This window comes from Silurus aristotelis, assembly GCF_946808225.1.
Source record: "Silurus aristotelis genome assembly, chromosome: 16".
Lineage (NCBI taxonomy): Eukaryota > Metazoa > Chordata > Actinopteri > Siluriformes > Siluridae > Silurus > Silurus aristotelis.
Window position 1 is genome coordinate 16,792,261 of NC_139589.1, and position 16,787 is coordinate 16,809,047.

General features: G+C 34.9%; 1 protein-coding gene across 20 annotated transcripts in view; it reads right to left on the bottom strand.

Moving 5' to 3' along the window:
- fnbp1b (formin binding protein 1b) overlaps positions 1-16,787 on the bottom strand; it is an 83,266-nt gene that overhangs the window by 61,800 nt on the left and 4,679 nt on the right. For 2 of the 20 annotated variants that reach the window (XM_083565128.1, XM_083565126.1), the window contains exon 1: positions 9,598-9,853. The exons of 6 other annotated variants lie outside the window; for them this stretch is intronic. In XM_083565128.1, the coding sequence (XP_083421254.1) occupies positions 9,598-9,645 (48 nt within the window). In that variant the 5' untranslated portion in view covers positions 9,646-9,853. Of the gene's footprint in view, positions 1-9,597; positions 9,856-16,787 lie in introns of those variants that run through there. 12 more of the 20 variants (XM_083565116.1, XM_083565109.1, XM_083565117.1 and 9 more) reach the window with 10 other exon arrangements.

Consider the following 16,787-nt stretch of genomic DNA (forward strand, 5'->3'; position numbering starts at 1 on the left):
CCATTTGTGCAATTAGTGATACAAACTGGGTCATCCTGTGTGGATACCGCGAACAAACCCACACAAAAAGACACCTAGATTGTACATGTGATTTATTTTTGTTATAGCCCACTCATCCTGCCTCTACCTGTTTGGTATTGTAACACAAAGAAATAAACCATTTCTCATTTATTTGTCTAAGCCTCGCTTCGGGGTGTATATCACTGACGATTACTATGGTAGCACTATTATTTTACATTAATATTTTACACATTTATTAAAATCTATATCTGTATAAGTGGATAGATAGATAGATAGATAGATAGATAGATAGATAGATAGATAGATAGATAGATAGATAGATAGATAGATAGATAGATAGATAGATAGATAGATAGACAGACAGACAGACAGACAGACAGACAGACAGACAGACAGACAGACAGACAGATAGATAGATAGATAGATAGATAGATAGATAGATTCTGTACATACACAAACAAACATGCATTCATGCAAACATACATGGATATTATAAATTGACAGACAGACAAAAAAATACATACTGTAATCTGAAGAGGGTCTTTGCAAATTCTTTTGTTTCTGAAAATGTTGCAAAAACGTGTAATTAGCTGATCAAAGCCACTGCTAAGATGATGGGTTTTGACTACTTTGAATCTCATGCTTTTGCTCTTGTCCATATGTAGTTGTAAGTGGGGATTTAAGATGGGTTCTGAGACTGGATTCTAAAGCACACAAACTGCTTTATGGAAACTTTTCTTGTCCGGAGAGAAATGTAATGCGGTCAAAGGTCAGCAAAGCCTAGAGTGAGAGTTAGATGCTAAATAAAGTCTGACCCCTGATCTTCACTTCAACCTCACTCTGTGGAAGGAGGAAAGATAGAGAGAGAGGAGAAAAAAGAGAAAGTGTCAGTGATTGTATGATTGTGTTTTTGCAAATAATATATTATTATTAATATATTATTTTCTTATGTGTTTTCAATCCCCTCCAAACTACTGCTCACACACATGACCATAAACACACACATTAGGTGGGCAACAAACACAGTTGGAAGTGTCTATATTTGTCTATATATATCCACATTAAAATGGTGTGCAAGTGTGTGGTCAGATTCATATTCTGATAACAGGTCTACACACCCATGTTAACAGCGCAGGTTTATGTGATGTACAAAATTTAACCAAAATAAATCTTGTCAGAAAAAATCACTAGCCTGGTCGCATATGTCTGTCTACCCTTTTGTAGGACATGTGATTGTGCTCAGACAGATCACATTTATTATTATGTTTGACAGTAATTATCATGCCCCTGTCATCAATGAAGTGATTCTAATTAACCCAACATAAAGAACCTGTTTCTGTATAAATCTTCATGCTTCATGCTCTCATCCACATGATGGAGGTTTAAAATAATGTCCAAATTATTGCCTGGAACACCAGTAAGGCCACAACATGTTGAAGGAAATTGTGCACCTTGGTGAAGACATCAAGAAAAGAACCTCCAGAATTGATGAAAGGACATGCAGGAGCCCAAGAGCAACAACATAGCTGCAGGGATATCTGTCAAATAATGATCACTGTAACAAATACCTTTTACTCATGGATGAAGTACAGGAGGCTTTAGTTAGCTGAAGGATGAATGTAATAAAATAAAAATAACTAAATACTAAATCAATACGAAAATAAAGATGTCAGCAGAGTGTTATGTATAACAAATAATAGTTGATTTAACAAAGTATTACAACTATTGCATAATGAGCTGATATGATTGATCTCGAGTTCATTATTTATAAATGTTTTATTCACAAAATGTATCAATTTCAACAAGGGGGCTATAGGGGTACAAAGGTGCACTGCATATGTCAAATCAAGCTCAGCTCATTAGCATGCTTCATTAAAAAATACAAACAATAAAATGAAAGAAAGAAACGAACAGGATGAAACCCATCAAGACATAATAACTTTATATAATACCATATAACACCAGTCCACCTGTGGAAAATTAAAAGCACATGATAAGTCTGGAAAAACACTAACTTTGTAAACATCTGGCCAAACCTAAACAATAAAAAAAACCATGTGCAAATATCTGAGAACCATTTGGAAAATGTAAAACCTTCATGATAGTGTGGTCTTAAGGTTAGAAGACACTCCATCACCCTTACCGTATGCCCCCCACTCCATACACACAATCACACAAATGAGTTTGTTAACTATCTAGTTATTCCAGAATGTTCTTTGCATGTGAGACATATTCAAATAGACACAAGGTTTTGTCATTGCAACTTCTTCCTTTTTCTACCTCTCACTTCCTCCAGTGTGAGTGCACAAACACACAAGACACAGATACTGCATTTTCAGACTCATTAATTGATTCTGCATTAAGAGTACTATTATGTGATGTTTTTATGATTAATGTCAAGTTTTTTTTTTTTTAAACACACACACACACACACACACACTCACTCACACACACACACACACACACACACACACACACACACACACACACACACACACACACACACACACACACACCACGCCCCTATCTTTCAGTAAACGCAAACTCAAAACATATCACAAAACAAACATTAATATATTATGAATGTCTATAGATACATAAATACATAAGTGCACATTAACACATCCTTTTTTTATGTTAGTTGATATAAAGATATTTTGACAGCTCTAACTCAGAGGTCTGGAATTCAAGCCCCGGGATCATCAAGCTGCCACTCTAAGGCCCTTGAGCGAGGCCCTTAACCCTCTGTGCTCCATGGGCTTTCATGGCTGATTCTGTGCTCTGACCCCAGGTTTCAAACCAGCTGGGATATGCGAAGAAAATAATTTCACTGTGCTGCAATGTATATGTGTCAAATAAAGGCTCTTCTCTATACAGCATGGATTAATCTCCTATCCAATCAAATCACCTATAATATTAATTCAAAGATGTGTTTCAAACAGTATAATATACCCTAAGTAGCATGACTATATCGTATATATTCCAGTGATGTCTAGGATGTATGTCGATTTAGTACATACCCTATATATTATACAAAAATATACTATATAATATATTATATAGATCATATACAGTCGTCCTTCGATTTATCACGGTTCGAATCTCTGGAAATGCATAAGATTTCTTGTCGTTTATTAACACAGTTAATTATTATTAATAATAATTTATGAAAATATCAACAGTTTACATTTTTTAAACAATTTAAAATAAAATGACTTCTTGGTTAAATAATATATAAAATAATATTTTACAAATTTAAATTTAATATAATTAATCAAATTAATGCAATACACTTTTATACTATATTGATTATATTTATTATATTATATTGAACTTATTAAATTAAATGTAAATAATGAAAAATATTTAATGAAATAGTTTACATTTGTTAGACCCCAATTGGGAAATACAGATGTGTGTGTGTGTGTGTGTGTGTGTGTGTGTGTGTGTGTGTGTGTATATGTGTGTTTAACATTCAATATTTAATTTCTAAAGATATGTTCTACTTACCTGTTCTACTTATTTAAGTATCCTTTAACAAATGTCTTCATTCCTTCCGTCCTTCATTCATTCACTCAGTTTATAGTTGATTTTAAGAGAGATTATTTAGGTTGGACATACAACGCTAAATAATCCATACTGCTAGGATTAGCTACTAACCAGGAAGCTAAATTGCTACATTATTTTTTAACATTACCCATTTAGTCTGGCCGAGATATTTAGTCTGGAGTGATATCATTTAAAATATTTATAACTGCACTTGCATCCACCTGTCCTTGTGTTGTGTAATGTAAAAAGAAATGTGTGATACAACAAATGTAAAAGTGAATAAATGAATAAACCTAATAATTGAACAGTTTAACAGTTAATGGTAACTGTAGCGTTTCCACTGATCCGGTAGATGTGTATTACTTAAATTTCACATTCATTATGGTGACTAGCAAATGAACACATGCACACATTATATATAAGTTAACTAAGAGTAACTAAATGGCAAACCTCACACAGGCAACCTAATATGGCCACAATGACAAGAAAAGCTTGGCTACAAGCTAATAGTCATTTATCATTAGAAAAAACTAAACACACATATAACTTAGTACAGATAGATTTGGATGGTAGAGTACAAATAGCTGTGCTACACTTGGATGTTGGTAAAATGCTTAGAGCTGTGTGAGGCTAAATCTTATAATAAAAAAATATATTAAACTATTATTTTCAATTAGTTTTGTTGTGTACTGAGAAAAAGTAATAGCAAATTTTATTCTTTTTTAAAATGTAGTAAGTAAAAGTAAAAAAATGCACAGTAAAGTACTGCACAGATACTTACAAAAATGACAACAACACTGACATGTCTGCTTTACTTCCCTCAGTTTAATAACTTTTACATCTCTACGCTACCAGGGTCTGCACAAATAAACACTTTTGATTCATTGTTTAAATCCATTTTGCAAAAACTTTGCTACAAATTTCCTGTTAATTGTTGTTAGCATGAAACTAAATTGGTGCTCCCGCAGCGTTTAGTTGGCATTAGTGTATCTATGATTAGCCCAGACCAAACGTTGTGGTTGAGTTTCTATGGCTACATGACTAACATGGCCACGTGTGTGTGCGTGTGTTTGTATGTGTGTGTGTATCGGTTTGTAAATTCACACTGTGGTCTCTATAGCAACTTGGACTTTTTCCCCCCTGCTCAGGTCAAAGCAAAACTCTGAAATAAGGAAGTCATGAGAGAGATGTAGAATTAGGTAATGTGTGACTAACATCTTTGCTTTTGTGCTTTTAATTTGCAATATCTTCTTTTTTTTAACACTTTTTTTGTACCTGTGTACACACACACACACACACACACACACACACACACACACACACACACACACACACACACACACACACACACACACACACACACACACATGAACACTACTATGACTGTAAATTTCCAATTCTATTCTTTCTGTTAAAGATGTCATGAAAATGACACAATGTACATTACTAGAATATTGCTACAGATGCTTCTACCTAAGAAAAGAAATTAAAAGTAATTGTCCGAATTGTTGCCTAATAAAGTTAATATATAGTTGTTACCTAATGTCTCTACTTATCTATATAACAATTAGCAAATCGAAATTGCAGAACAGATTCATATTGTTCCACAGATTATTAACTGGACGTAGGAGACAAAGGAAAAGAAAAAAAGACATGATCTTTGAAAATCTTCCAGAGATGAGTCATGGGAAGGTCTGAATGAAGCCATAAGGGGTAGGATTTCACACATGGAAATCATTTAAAATCAGCGTATAGGTACTGACTTTCAAATAAAGCACAAAGCCTTTTTCATATGACGTAATTACATAAGCACTTTCCATTTCTGAAAGCTTTCAGACCCTTTTTATAAGTAATCTCTCACACACATATGTGTATATATATATATATATATATATATATATATATATATATATATATATATATATATATATATATATATATATATATATATACATATATATATATATATAGTAAACCCTCTGCGAATGAGGTGCATCACCTGTGCCCATTTATTGTACTACAGTGTGGACAATAGTACATATTTGGGACAGGGTTTGATGTTGAGATGTGTGTTTCCATGCTCTATGGTTATGTTAACATACTGAAGAGAAAGAACAAGCTGGCTTTATATAAGGAGCGTTTGCAGTTGATCTCTATCATTCTAAAATCTCATGCAATGCACTGTGTGTGTGTGTGTGTGTGTGTGTGTGTGTGTGTGTGTGTGTGTGTGTGTGTGTGTGCGTGTGCATGCATGTGAGTGTGTATGTGCAGGAGCTAATCTCAAGTTCAGGTAAGCACTTCCTCATGTGGCTTTGCTACTTCCACCACTAGGAATTGAAATATTCTACAGGAAGATGAGTTTAAAGCTTAAAAGAGTAACATCTCCATCATTTAATTTTTATTTTTGCATTTGGCATATAAAAATGTTCCCTTGGCTATGTGAAGCAACTGCCTTTTAATAAACACAAACATATCCTGGGTGTTTTTGGACTGTCTATAACTAGTCTAAACGTTGATGCATTCATTCTTAAATTCCCCCACCAACACACATGTGCACACAAACACAGTAGATCTAGTTACAACCCACAGTCTGCCCGTATCAAAAGCAAGTATGTGTGCATGTGTGCGTGCGTGCTTGTCATTTCATAGTCCAAGTGCTTTAAAGTCACCTTGCCTGTAGGCTATGTACAGTATATGACTGTTATGAAGCTGATATGAAGTTTAAGAAGTCTAATAGCGTTTCACTTCTGCATGGCTTCAGTTAGACTATTGGTACAAAAAAAAAAAAAAATAAAATAAAATATTTATAATTGATTTGAATGAAACCAACACTGACATATTTGTAAGTATATATATAAGCCGCACCCACTGAATTTGAGAAAGATTTTGATTTTGAACATAAATAAGCCGCACCTGTCTATAAGCCTACACTGAAACTAATGAACTTTACACAGGCTTTAACGAAAGGCAGTGTCTGTTACACGGTGTAACGGGTGAAATATGTTGTGGCTCCTTTAAGAGCAGAGCAGCATTTTGGGAATAGCCTGCCGCCGCATTTTTTCCGATATTACTGCATGTGTGCAAGACCGAGGAATATGTCCTTATTATTTTCTGATGCTAATTTCTAAGTTTCTTTGACTAACCCATAAGGCTGTTGCCAAGAAAAATAAAAAAGCATGAGTTTTGGAAACCTGTCTGTGCTTATATGATTTCTGTTGCAACTGGATTTTAGTGAGCTCTCCCTTCACCCAGACACAACGCGTTACAACGGCTTGTATCTAAACAGTAGCCTACCAAGTAAGTCATTGTTCACTGTCTTTCTCCTTCCTTTCACAACTACAGTGGTACCTTGACCTACGAGTGCATTAATGTATGAGTTTTCCAAGGTACGAGCGGTCACTTGGTCGATTTTTTTGCTTTGTTACGCGAGCAAAAAATTGAGGTGCGAGCTCGAGACGCCGCTGCTAGATGGCGAAGCGAAGCCAGAAAGTGAAGATTGAGACAAAAATGAAGATAAGCAAAAAAGAAAAAGTAAAATTTTTAAAGTTTAGGGATACGTAGTGTACAGGAGTGATAGTAAAAAACGAGTTTTGCCTCCGCCTCCGCTTATCGCCTCTAACCCCCCTCCACACACACACACACACACACACACACCCCACTGGCGTTTTTGTTAGCTCAAGTCGTCTCATCTAATAACTGAATAAAACTTTATTATATCTTTACATACTCTTTCTATTATGTTTTTATACAAGATTTGTTATTCAGAAATGTATTTTCCAATTTAATAACATAAAACATAAAAACGGGGTGTCATTTTGAGGGTTGGAACAGATTAATGCGATTTTAAGTATTTTCAATATGGAAAACTGACTTGATGTGCGAGCAAATTGAGATACAAGCTCGTCCACAGAACGGATTAAACTCATAGGTACCACTGTATTTCTCTCGGGAGTTTATCTTTTGTCATCGTCGTGCGTGGAAGTTTTTTCTCCCGAAGCCGTGCAGCTCAGAACACAGGTGAGGTGCGTTTTTTCCGTTTTTCCAAGTTTGTGAAACCGGGAAAAACCCAGGAAAAATCCATACATTAGCCGATTTGTTGTTTAAGCCATGGGGTTCAAAATGTGGAAAAAAAAGTAGCGGCTTATAGTCCGAAAAATACGGTAGAAAACAAAAAAGCGTTTAGGCAAATCATTTGTCCATTTAACTACACACAGAGCACTGTGTTTCACCATGGACCATTATTACTGACGCACCACCCGGTAAACTCTGGACCACTCAGGGGTCTCATTTATAAATGTGGCTTACGCACAAAACGGGGCTGGAAACGAGCGTATGCCACTTTATATGCAATGGTTGTGCGTGCTATCTGTGCCAATTCCTTTTCTTGCCTTCTGTATTTCTACGTTGTACGTACGTGGAACAACCTTTTTGCGTTAAAAGCAGCACATTTTCAGGCTTGTTTTGTGCGTACTCCATGTTTAAAAATCTGACCATGGACAGGTAACACAGAAGATGCTGCAAAATTAAAAATGGAGGAACGGAGAGAAAACAGCGAGGGGTGAGGAGAAGATTTAGGCCAAAGAACACAACAGAAAGTTCCAATGTTTGGGATCATTTCCAACCAAAACATAAAGAAAACACTGTACAGTGCTTTTAACTTTTTTAAAGTAATTTGAAATTGACTTTAATATTTTTTTTATTTATATATTTGTTTTTGCATTTGGATGTAATAAGGCACTTAAATGCACTAAATGGGTTTAGATTTTACAGATATAAATAAAAAAATAAAAAAATTACTTGTTCATAAGAGGGTGTCTTATTTTCTCTTGTGTATTTGATATTGCTCTTTAATGAATAAAAAGACATTCTTGTCTGATTACTTGATTCATCGATCTTTTATTCTCTAATTAGAAGTGTATCTATTTTTTGTCACATTAGAGTGCTGTCACATGATTTCAAATTTTGGTGTGTAAGCAATTTTAATGGCTGGGTCAAGTTTAGACAATAGACACTAGGCTGTGACAACATGTGTACAATGTGTACTAATGTTTCTGTTTTGATTACAAGCTAAACTGGTCTCTGGTATTAGCAAGTATATAATTGTATGCTCATTTATCCCAGCAAATGCCTCAACTTGCAAACAAAAACCATTAGGTTTTCTCATCAATAATTGGTGCTAATTTAGTACATTTCTGTAGATAAAATTGCACATGTGCAATAGGTAATGCTAGCAAGCAAGAAGCAACATTTCAATTAAGATGTTCTAAATTGAAAGCAAATGAGACAATGCAGTAAAGCAATTCATCTAAACAATACAACAAATGACCTTTCAGCTCTATAACTTGTATGTTTCAACACTTTTTTGTGTTCCTCACTTGCAGCTTTATTTCATTAATTAGTATCCTTTCCAAAAATGTAAGGAAAATATTGTGTTTATTTGACTTTAAATTGTGTATAACAACATTACAAAATTAGGATTTTAGGAAAAAACAGATGAGATTATTGGTGCACATGGTGAGTTAATAGTCAGTGCAGACGGCTAGCTTTGCCAATGAAGCTAAAAAGAAGGTTAATACACATACAACTAGTTAGTGCGTTATTCAATTTGTGTTTAAATAGTTAGATTATTGAAGTAATACACGCTACAAGCATTCCAAAAAAAAATCACTGCACATCATTAGAGAAAAAATACAAGCTAGTGTAAACAAAAGATAATGTGAATATAGTGTTAGAGTTCCACTAACAGGGATTGACTTAACAATGCAAGCATTAACTTTAATGGTGTTTTGCATACATTAACCAAAAACTTGTTTTTTCTTTTTTCTTTATAGTTTAATATGTACAGTAGTCTTTTTTTTATTATGCTTTACAATAAAACTTTTAATATTTTAACATCTCAGTTGTCTTCCCAAAATGGAACTATTACAACATGACACCTAGTGTTTAGGTCATATTAAATTAACAATTAACATAAATTGAACTGTTTAATGTTGCATTATGACCTGGTTATTATGATCAGAGACTCACCTTTAGCTGCAGTTCTTTAACTAGTATTTCTGGTTTTCCATAATCCATGTCCGTAATGTGAAATAAAACCGTTGTACGTCGTTAACGCTACACTGTTACACTTTTTCTTTCTTTTTTTAATTTTTTTTTTACAGTGTACGGGTTGTACAGTTGTAGACAGTCACACAAGACACACGCTAACAGCTGGGATCTGTCCCTCTCTGTGCAACTCTCCACTCACTTGGCAGTATCTGTAATGTGTGTGTGTGTGTGTGTGTGTGTGTGTGTGTGTGTGTGTGTGTGTGTGTGTGTGTGTGTGTGTGTGTGTCTACTTTTCCCATTCCCACTTCCAGATCTAATTCTCACGTAGGGTTTTGTCCAAGGCAACCACAAACATTCACACACAGAAGTGCAATATATTACAAAAGGTTATTTTCAGTTTCATGAAGTCCTGTTTTATTGTCTTGTTTCCTGATTTTGAAACGCCACAAAACAATGCACTTTCATGCGTTAGCACTGTCACGTACCTATTAAGAAAGAGAACTTTACTGCTTTGATGGGTCTCCTGAAGTGGTTACCAATTAAAAAAAACTTGGACACAGTTAAATCCATGCATCTGTAACATAACGGTATAATAACAAATAGTAATACGTTATATGTGTATGTGTATGCTCCAGAAAGGCATTATTATTATCCTGGGACATAAAATCATTATACTTCAGCATACAAAGACATTGAAGACAATCAGGTCCTGCTTTAGTGTCCATTTACATTTGGCCATATAGTGTACATTTATCTTACTTGAACCTTATGGCATGGATTAAACTCAGACATTGTTCTGTTTGTAAACATAATGCTTACTGACTACACAAAATACATGAACGTGGGTATGTTTATAATGACATCATTAGACTGAAATTGAGAGAATAGTGCATGGATTTGTCTGTGTGGAATGGTGAACAGAACAGAATCATACTCCCAACTATTTTATTGGCTGCACTAAAAGCTAATTTCATGTACACTAATCATGAGTGTAACACTGCTCCCTCTTGTGTAAAACTGCTGATTTCACTTTGAAGAACTGGAAATGAAGAACTCGGATTTTACAAACTGAATTATATAGAGGGGTTAAACTGTTACATTAATTTTATACATTTTATTATACATTTTACAAGCCCTGAAATTAAAAAGATTAAATATTTGCTTAAATATTCTTCAACACAGGATTTTTTTATTCAGTTGCTTCTAACCACTTTCTTCAACAGTTTTGTGATTTTGTGAAAACTGCATGTTAATGGTAGCATACTAGCTTTACTAGTTTTATTCATAGTCTAAAGTGCAAACCTGCTGATTTGAATGTAGCTCTTTCTCAGATAAGATTTCTACAGTGTACTGCTCCAATCCACAAGCAGTGCTTTGAGTAAATATACAGAAAAGTAGTACATGCTAACAGGCTCTCTGTAGCAGTGGAAAACTTGGTAAATATTGCTGTTTACAGAGATGACAAGAGTTTATAAATATGAGCTTTGTTTATCATTTATCCACATGTTGTCTCAATCATTTGTCATTTGTACCACAAAACTTGCCTCAGTGATCTTTCACTGGCGCTTGCACCAGGATGTTTCCTGTTCAGCTGCTCACTCAAGCATCTGTTGATGTGCTAGGCTAATTCATATTTGCATAGACTACACAATATCACTGTTTCCCAAAACCTCTGAAATACTTCAGGTGGTTTTGCACACCGTCTTAATTTAATTCCATATTATCGTAGCGTAACACAAAAAGTGTAGATTCATAAGAAAAAAAGAACCTTACCATTTTTAGTATAATTAGTTTTCATTTATTTAATCATATTGTTTATAGATTATTTACTAACTTTCAATTCAGAAGAATTATGTGAATCTTTATATAGATTCACTTAAGATATTTGTCTAATGCTGCCATTTAAATGAAAGCTGTATTCTATGTAGCATGTTGCACATGTAAGCAATGAAATACACCAGTACACCAATATACCAATGTGTTTTCTGATTACTTGAAATTATAAAATAATAGGGTGCAATAAGGCTCATTCTATGCCTACAATGGCTATAACACTGCCTTAAATAATTAATCTTATATTAGTTGCCACCATTCATTCAAATACAAAAACAGTAGGTGGAAGGACAGTAGGTTGTTGCCAACTGCAAACAAAGTCAATAGCTGCAATCCTAATTGGGCTTTCTGTATATGACCCTCTTAATAACCATGTTTCACTCATTTAGAACAGTAGATGTAGATTTATGTAGTTCGGTTAACTATGGTCTTGAATTCAAAGCTCTTCTTTAGAATACGTTCTGACAGCTTTTACCGTATTTTCTGGACTATAAGCCACTACTTTTTTCCCACTCTTTGAACCCCGCGGCTTAAACAATGAAAGGGGTTTTTCCCGGTTTCACAAGCTTCATGCCAAAAAACTGAGCCCCATAACATTAGACCAATGAAATTGTCGAACAGGTTCAGGTAAACCAATGAAACTCTTTATATTAAATCAGACGCGCTCCCACAGAATCGGGCCGCACCACATCATAAATACGGATGAGGTCCCTCTGACGTTTGACCAGTCGCTCACTCGGACTGTCAACAGGAAATGCGAATCATTCGTCATGCTGAAAACAACCGGGCATAAAAAAATGCACTTCACCTGTGTTCTGAGCTGCACGGCATCGGGAGAAAAGCTTCACTAATGGTGATTTTTTTAAACACACGATGATGCCAAAAGAAAAACTCCCGAGAGAAATTGTTGTGAAAGGAAGGAGGAAGACGGTGAACAATGACTTTCTTGGTAGGCTACTGTTTAGATACAAGCCGTGTAGCAGACACTGTCTTTCGTTAAAGACTGTGTAAAGTTCATTAGTTTCAATGTAGACACCTGCGGCTTATAGACAGGTGCGGCTTATTTATGTTCAAAATAAAAATCTTTGTCAAATTTAGTGGGTGCGGCTTATATTTGGGTGCGTTTAATAGTCCGGAAATTAGGGTACTTCGTTATGAGTGTTTGAACACTCGTTTTCAGTAATGTAAATATTTTGTATTAAAAAACTGATCAGTTATTAGGAACTAATATTTACTTCTTTCATTTGTTGTATTACTGGATAGAATAAACTTGCTGCTTGCTGTAAACCACCACACTGATTCTGAATGAGAACAAGAGTGCATTTATTGGGAATGGTGTCATCACATATTCTCACAAAGCTGGTGGATGATGTCATTAGGAAGTACATTGGAGAAAGCATAGAATTCATTTTGACAGGTGTTGTGACGAAACGGGAAGAACAACCCTTACTTCCCTTATTGTGTTTATATTCATTACCGATCAGACAAGTCAGACAAGCTTATAATTCAGTCTCATAATAGACTGGCTAAACATGAATTTTACTGTTCAAATGCTAGTTTAAAATTAAGTTTTTAGATTTCAGCATTACTGATTGATTGATTGATTGATTGATTGATTGACTGATTGACTGATTGATTGATTGACATAAATAAATGTGCTCATTTAATCATCTTTAGCACCCATTCTTCCAACCATCCATCCTGCCATCCTTTACTTCGTCCCCTTGTAAGTAAATAAACATACAAACAAACACATCCAGTAATATTGCCCACCAGGTTTGGAGATTTGGTCATTCAGTCTCAAGAGCATTAGTATGGTTGGCACTGATGTTGGGCAAGAAGAACTTTGTACAAAAAGTGATGACTACAGTTGAAGGATCTGTGCAGGGCATGCAAGTTCATGTACATTAGGCATGTCTTTATAAACCTTGCAATGTGCACAGCAGCATGCTGTTAGAAAAAAAATTATTTAACAGTATTTTGTTTTTATTTAACAAGATGGTCTTGGATCTTTATTGTGTGTTTCTCCAAACATCCAGCTAAAATAATTTGCCATGCTTCTTGCAAATTTTGCCAAAGGTGTCTTTGCTGGCTGGAAATGTTTTTGCAATCCAGTTTATCCCAATAGAAATTCATTAGGATTTAGGTCCACAGACTGGACAGGATATTCTATTATAAACACTCAAGCTAATTGTTGGCTCTCTAAATAATGCAAACGGTTATGTCGAACCTGATGTGGTCTTGCACTGTTTTATCCCATCTGCATCATGGTTCAGAATGTTCAAGATTTCTGAAATGCTTTTCTGTGCTGCACAATTGTAAAGAGTGGTAATTTAAGCTATTGCATTCCTTATGTTAGACCAAACCAATCCGAGCATTCTTCTCTGGCCTCTCTCATCAGCAAGAACTGCTACTCATTGGGCATTTTTTTGCCCTTTTTTTTTCTTTCTTTTTTTTTTTTTTTTTTTTTTACTGTTTTTGCACTTTTGTGCATAAATATTCCAGGGGACCAGCAGTTACTACTCAAACCAACTGTGTATTCTGACAACAACAACTATACCAAAATGTGCTAAAATCACATTGTTGCCCACTAATTTAATGTCAAATTAAATTAACCTTTTTTACCTGTATCTGCATGAACTTATGATCTGTTTTTCAACCCCTCATTGCTTGATTGTACCACTGCAATAATGAGCAGGTATTCAGGTTTTCTTAATAAAGTAGTTGATAAATGTATAGTGAATAGTATTCAGGAAATGTTCTCTGTAGATTTAATTATATATGATATACAAATCACCAGAAACGCAACGGAGAGACATCGAAGGTGGTTTGACCCGGATATGATGACATATCCTGTAACAGCACTTTCTTCCCGTAACTCAGCATTACTCAAAGAGAAAGAGAGAGAGACAGAAAGAGTGTGATTAAAAAGGTTGTAAGTAAAAAAAAGAAAGCTTTTTATAAACTTAGCTTTAGTCAAATAAAGACATTCACCTTTCAGTTTGTATTAAACTTATCATATATTTAATACTACTGCTAGAATTCTCCCAGAATCGAGGAACCTGATATGTTTTAATATTACATTAGAAATACATAGAGAGACTTAATGGTAATCTTACTACATGAGGAGCAAATTATCCTCTGGTACTGCTGAAAGAATGACATAAGTACTGAATCATGTGGGGTCCACATGATTCCATGATTCCTTCCAACCTAATCATACACACACATACACACACAAATGTAGTTTTATCTTTGCAGGGTTTTTTCAATTGACTTATTGTGTTAACAAACTTAATCAAAAATATAACTATAAAAACTCTAAACTCTTTTAAAAATAATCTGAAACTTTTAACTTACTTTATTCAGCAAAGACCATGTCTTAGTCTAACTGTTTGCATAATATGGTGCCATCTCAGGTGCCTCCATCTGCACTCTTTTTAAAGGCATCATATACTGGGTATGTATCCTTCCCTGTCCTACATATGCAACATTCTGTGTCAGCTCCGAAAACGCAGGGGAGAGGGGGTTAATTATCTTTAACAGAAGAAGTTATTTTTAGCAAAGACATTGATTGTGTAGTCAAAGTGTATTTGATCCATTTTCTCCAAAGGCCTTAAAGGTCAGTGACTGCAAAGCAACTTCATAGCTATCTTAATGCGACCATATAAGACAGCTTACTCGAGTCCTGTCCTCCAGGACATGAGAAAACCAAAATTTAAGAATTCAAATATTTTTCTCATTTCATTGCAATCTTTGCCATTAAATGTTTTTTTTTTCTTATGTTTTCTCAATGTCAGAAATTTTATCATAAACATTTATATAAATATTTAATATGAGATACCTTTGTGTGTTTGCTTTTAATTTGTACAGCGTGTACTGTAGCATTATGTTCCGTCAAAGCCTGTCTCAGTGTCCTCTCATCCTTTAGGACAAATTGCTTCCACTGACTGATGTCGTGTTTGTTTGGTAACAGATGGTACTGACAAAGCGCTGGCAGAGTTGAAACTATATCATGTAAATATGTCATGAATATTTAATGAGACCCTGACACTATATAATAAGTAAATCTGGCTCTAGGGCATGTAGATAGAATGAACTATTAGCCCTAATTTTCAGTAGCAGCACTGGCATTGTCAGGGCCATGGTGGATCCAGAGAGGGGTTGATGTGGACAAGACACTTAATGTGGGGCAGAAACACACCCTGAGAGGATCCCAATCTATTAAGAGGCACTAATTTACTTCTTTTTACAAATAAATGGCAAGTTCTTGCATTCTATAGAGTTAATAATTCAGGTCCATGATGATTTTTTTCAGTGTCTAGTTTTAAGGATATAGACTGCTGACCAAGTTGTACTGCAAAGACAAATGATTTAAGTGGGGCTTTAGTTTAGACCACTGACTCATACAGCATATTCACAGTTATTTACTCCTGGTGAGATATTCATGTTCAATTAACCTGATATATGACCTTAAGACTGCTACCACTAAGCACGTAGCTGCATAGCTAGTTTCATTTAATCAAAACAGAATTCATCACCAGCTGGTTCAGAGCAAAGCAAAGTTGCTTTGAATTTGATAGGAAATTTGAGTTAAGATCCATCTTCTTAGTGAAACAAATAGGCAGTGGATTTTGCTAGAAAACCAGCAGGAAACTGATTTATCAAATGATTCAACAGGAAGTCAACTGTCATTGTGAGTTAGTAGAGTGTTTATAATTTTATGTTTGAGCTTCTAGTCTTGATGGTAAGTCCTGCATCACAGTACATACATACATGCACACATGCAGACAGAATAATGACATAAAAAAGAAATTCTGTTTACAACATGACAGTATATGGCAAGAAGTTTTATACCTAATAAACTCATATCCACATCTATTTCTCGATATCATGTTTTCTCTCTTGCTGCTTCTTTATTCCGCTTCTCTGTTTGGCTTTGCTTACATCCTTCCTCTGCATTGTTGCTTGCTTATACATCTATATTCACACACCATAAAGCAATCCTACACTGTTGGGTCACATAGTATATATTTAAAGAGAAAAGAAAGTGTATTTCTCATGCATAGTGAGTTTCTCCTCATTTGTAATTTTTGACAAAAAAAGTACAACTGCTAAACACTTTTTGGTTGGTGGACATTTACATAATTCAGAATGACACCAGTGGCACTCGTACCAGCAACACACACACTTAGCCTACTAACATTTTTTTGGTCATCGGCCATATTATGACCAGAGTGGGGCATATATTGTACACCAGTCAGAAAACAAATGTGGCATAAAAAATTATCTAACCAAAGGAATCAAACCAGCTTCACTTAGAATACGCAGTTAGT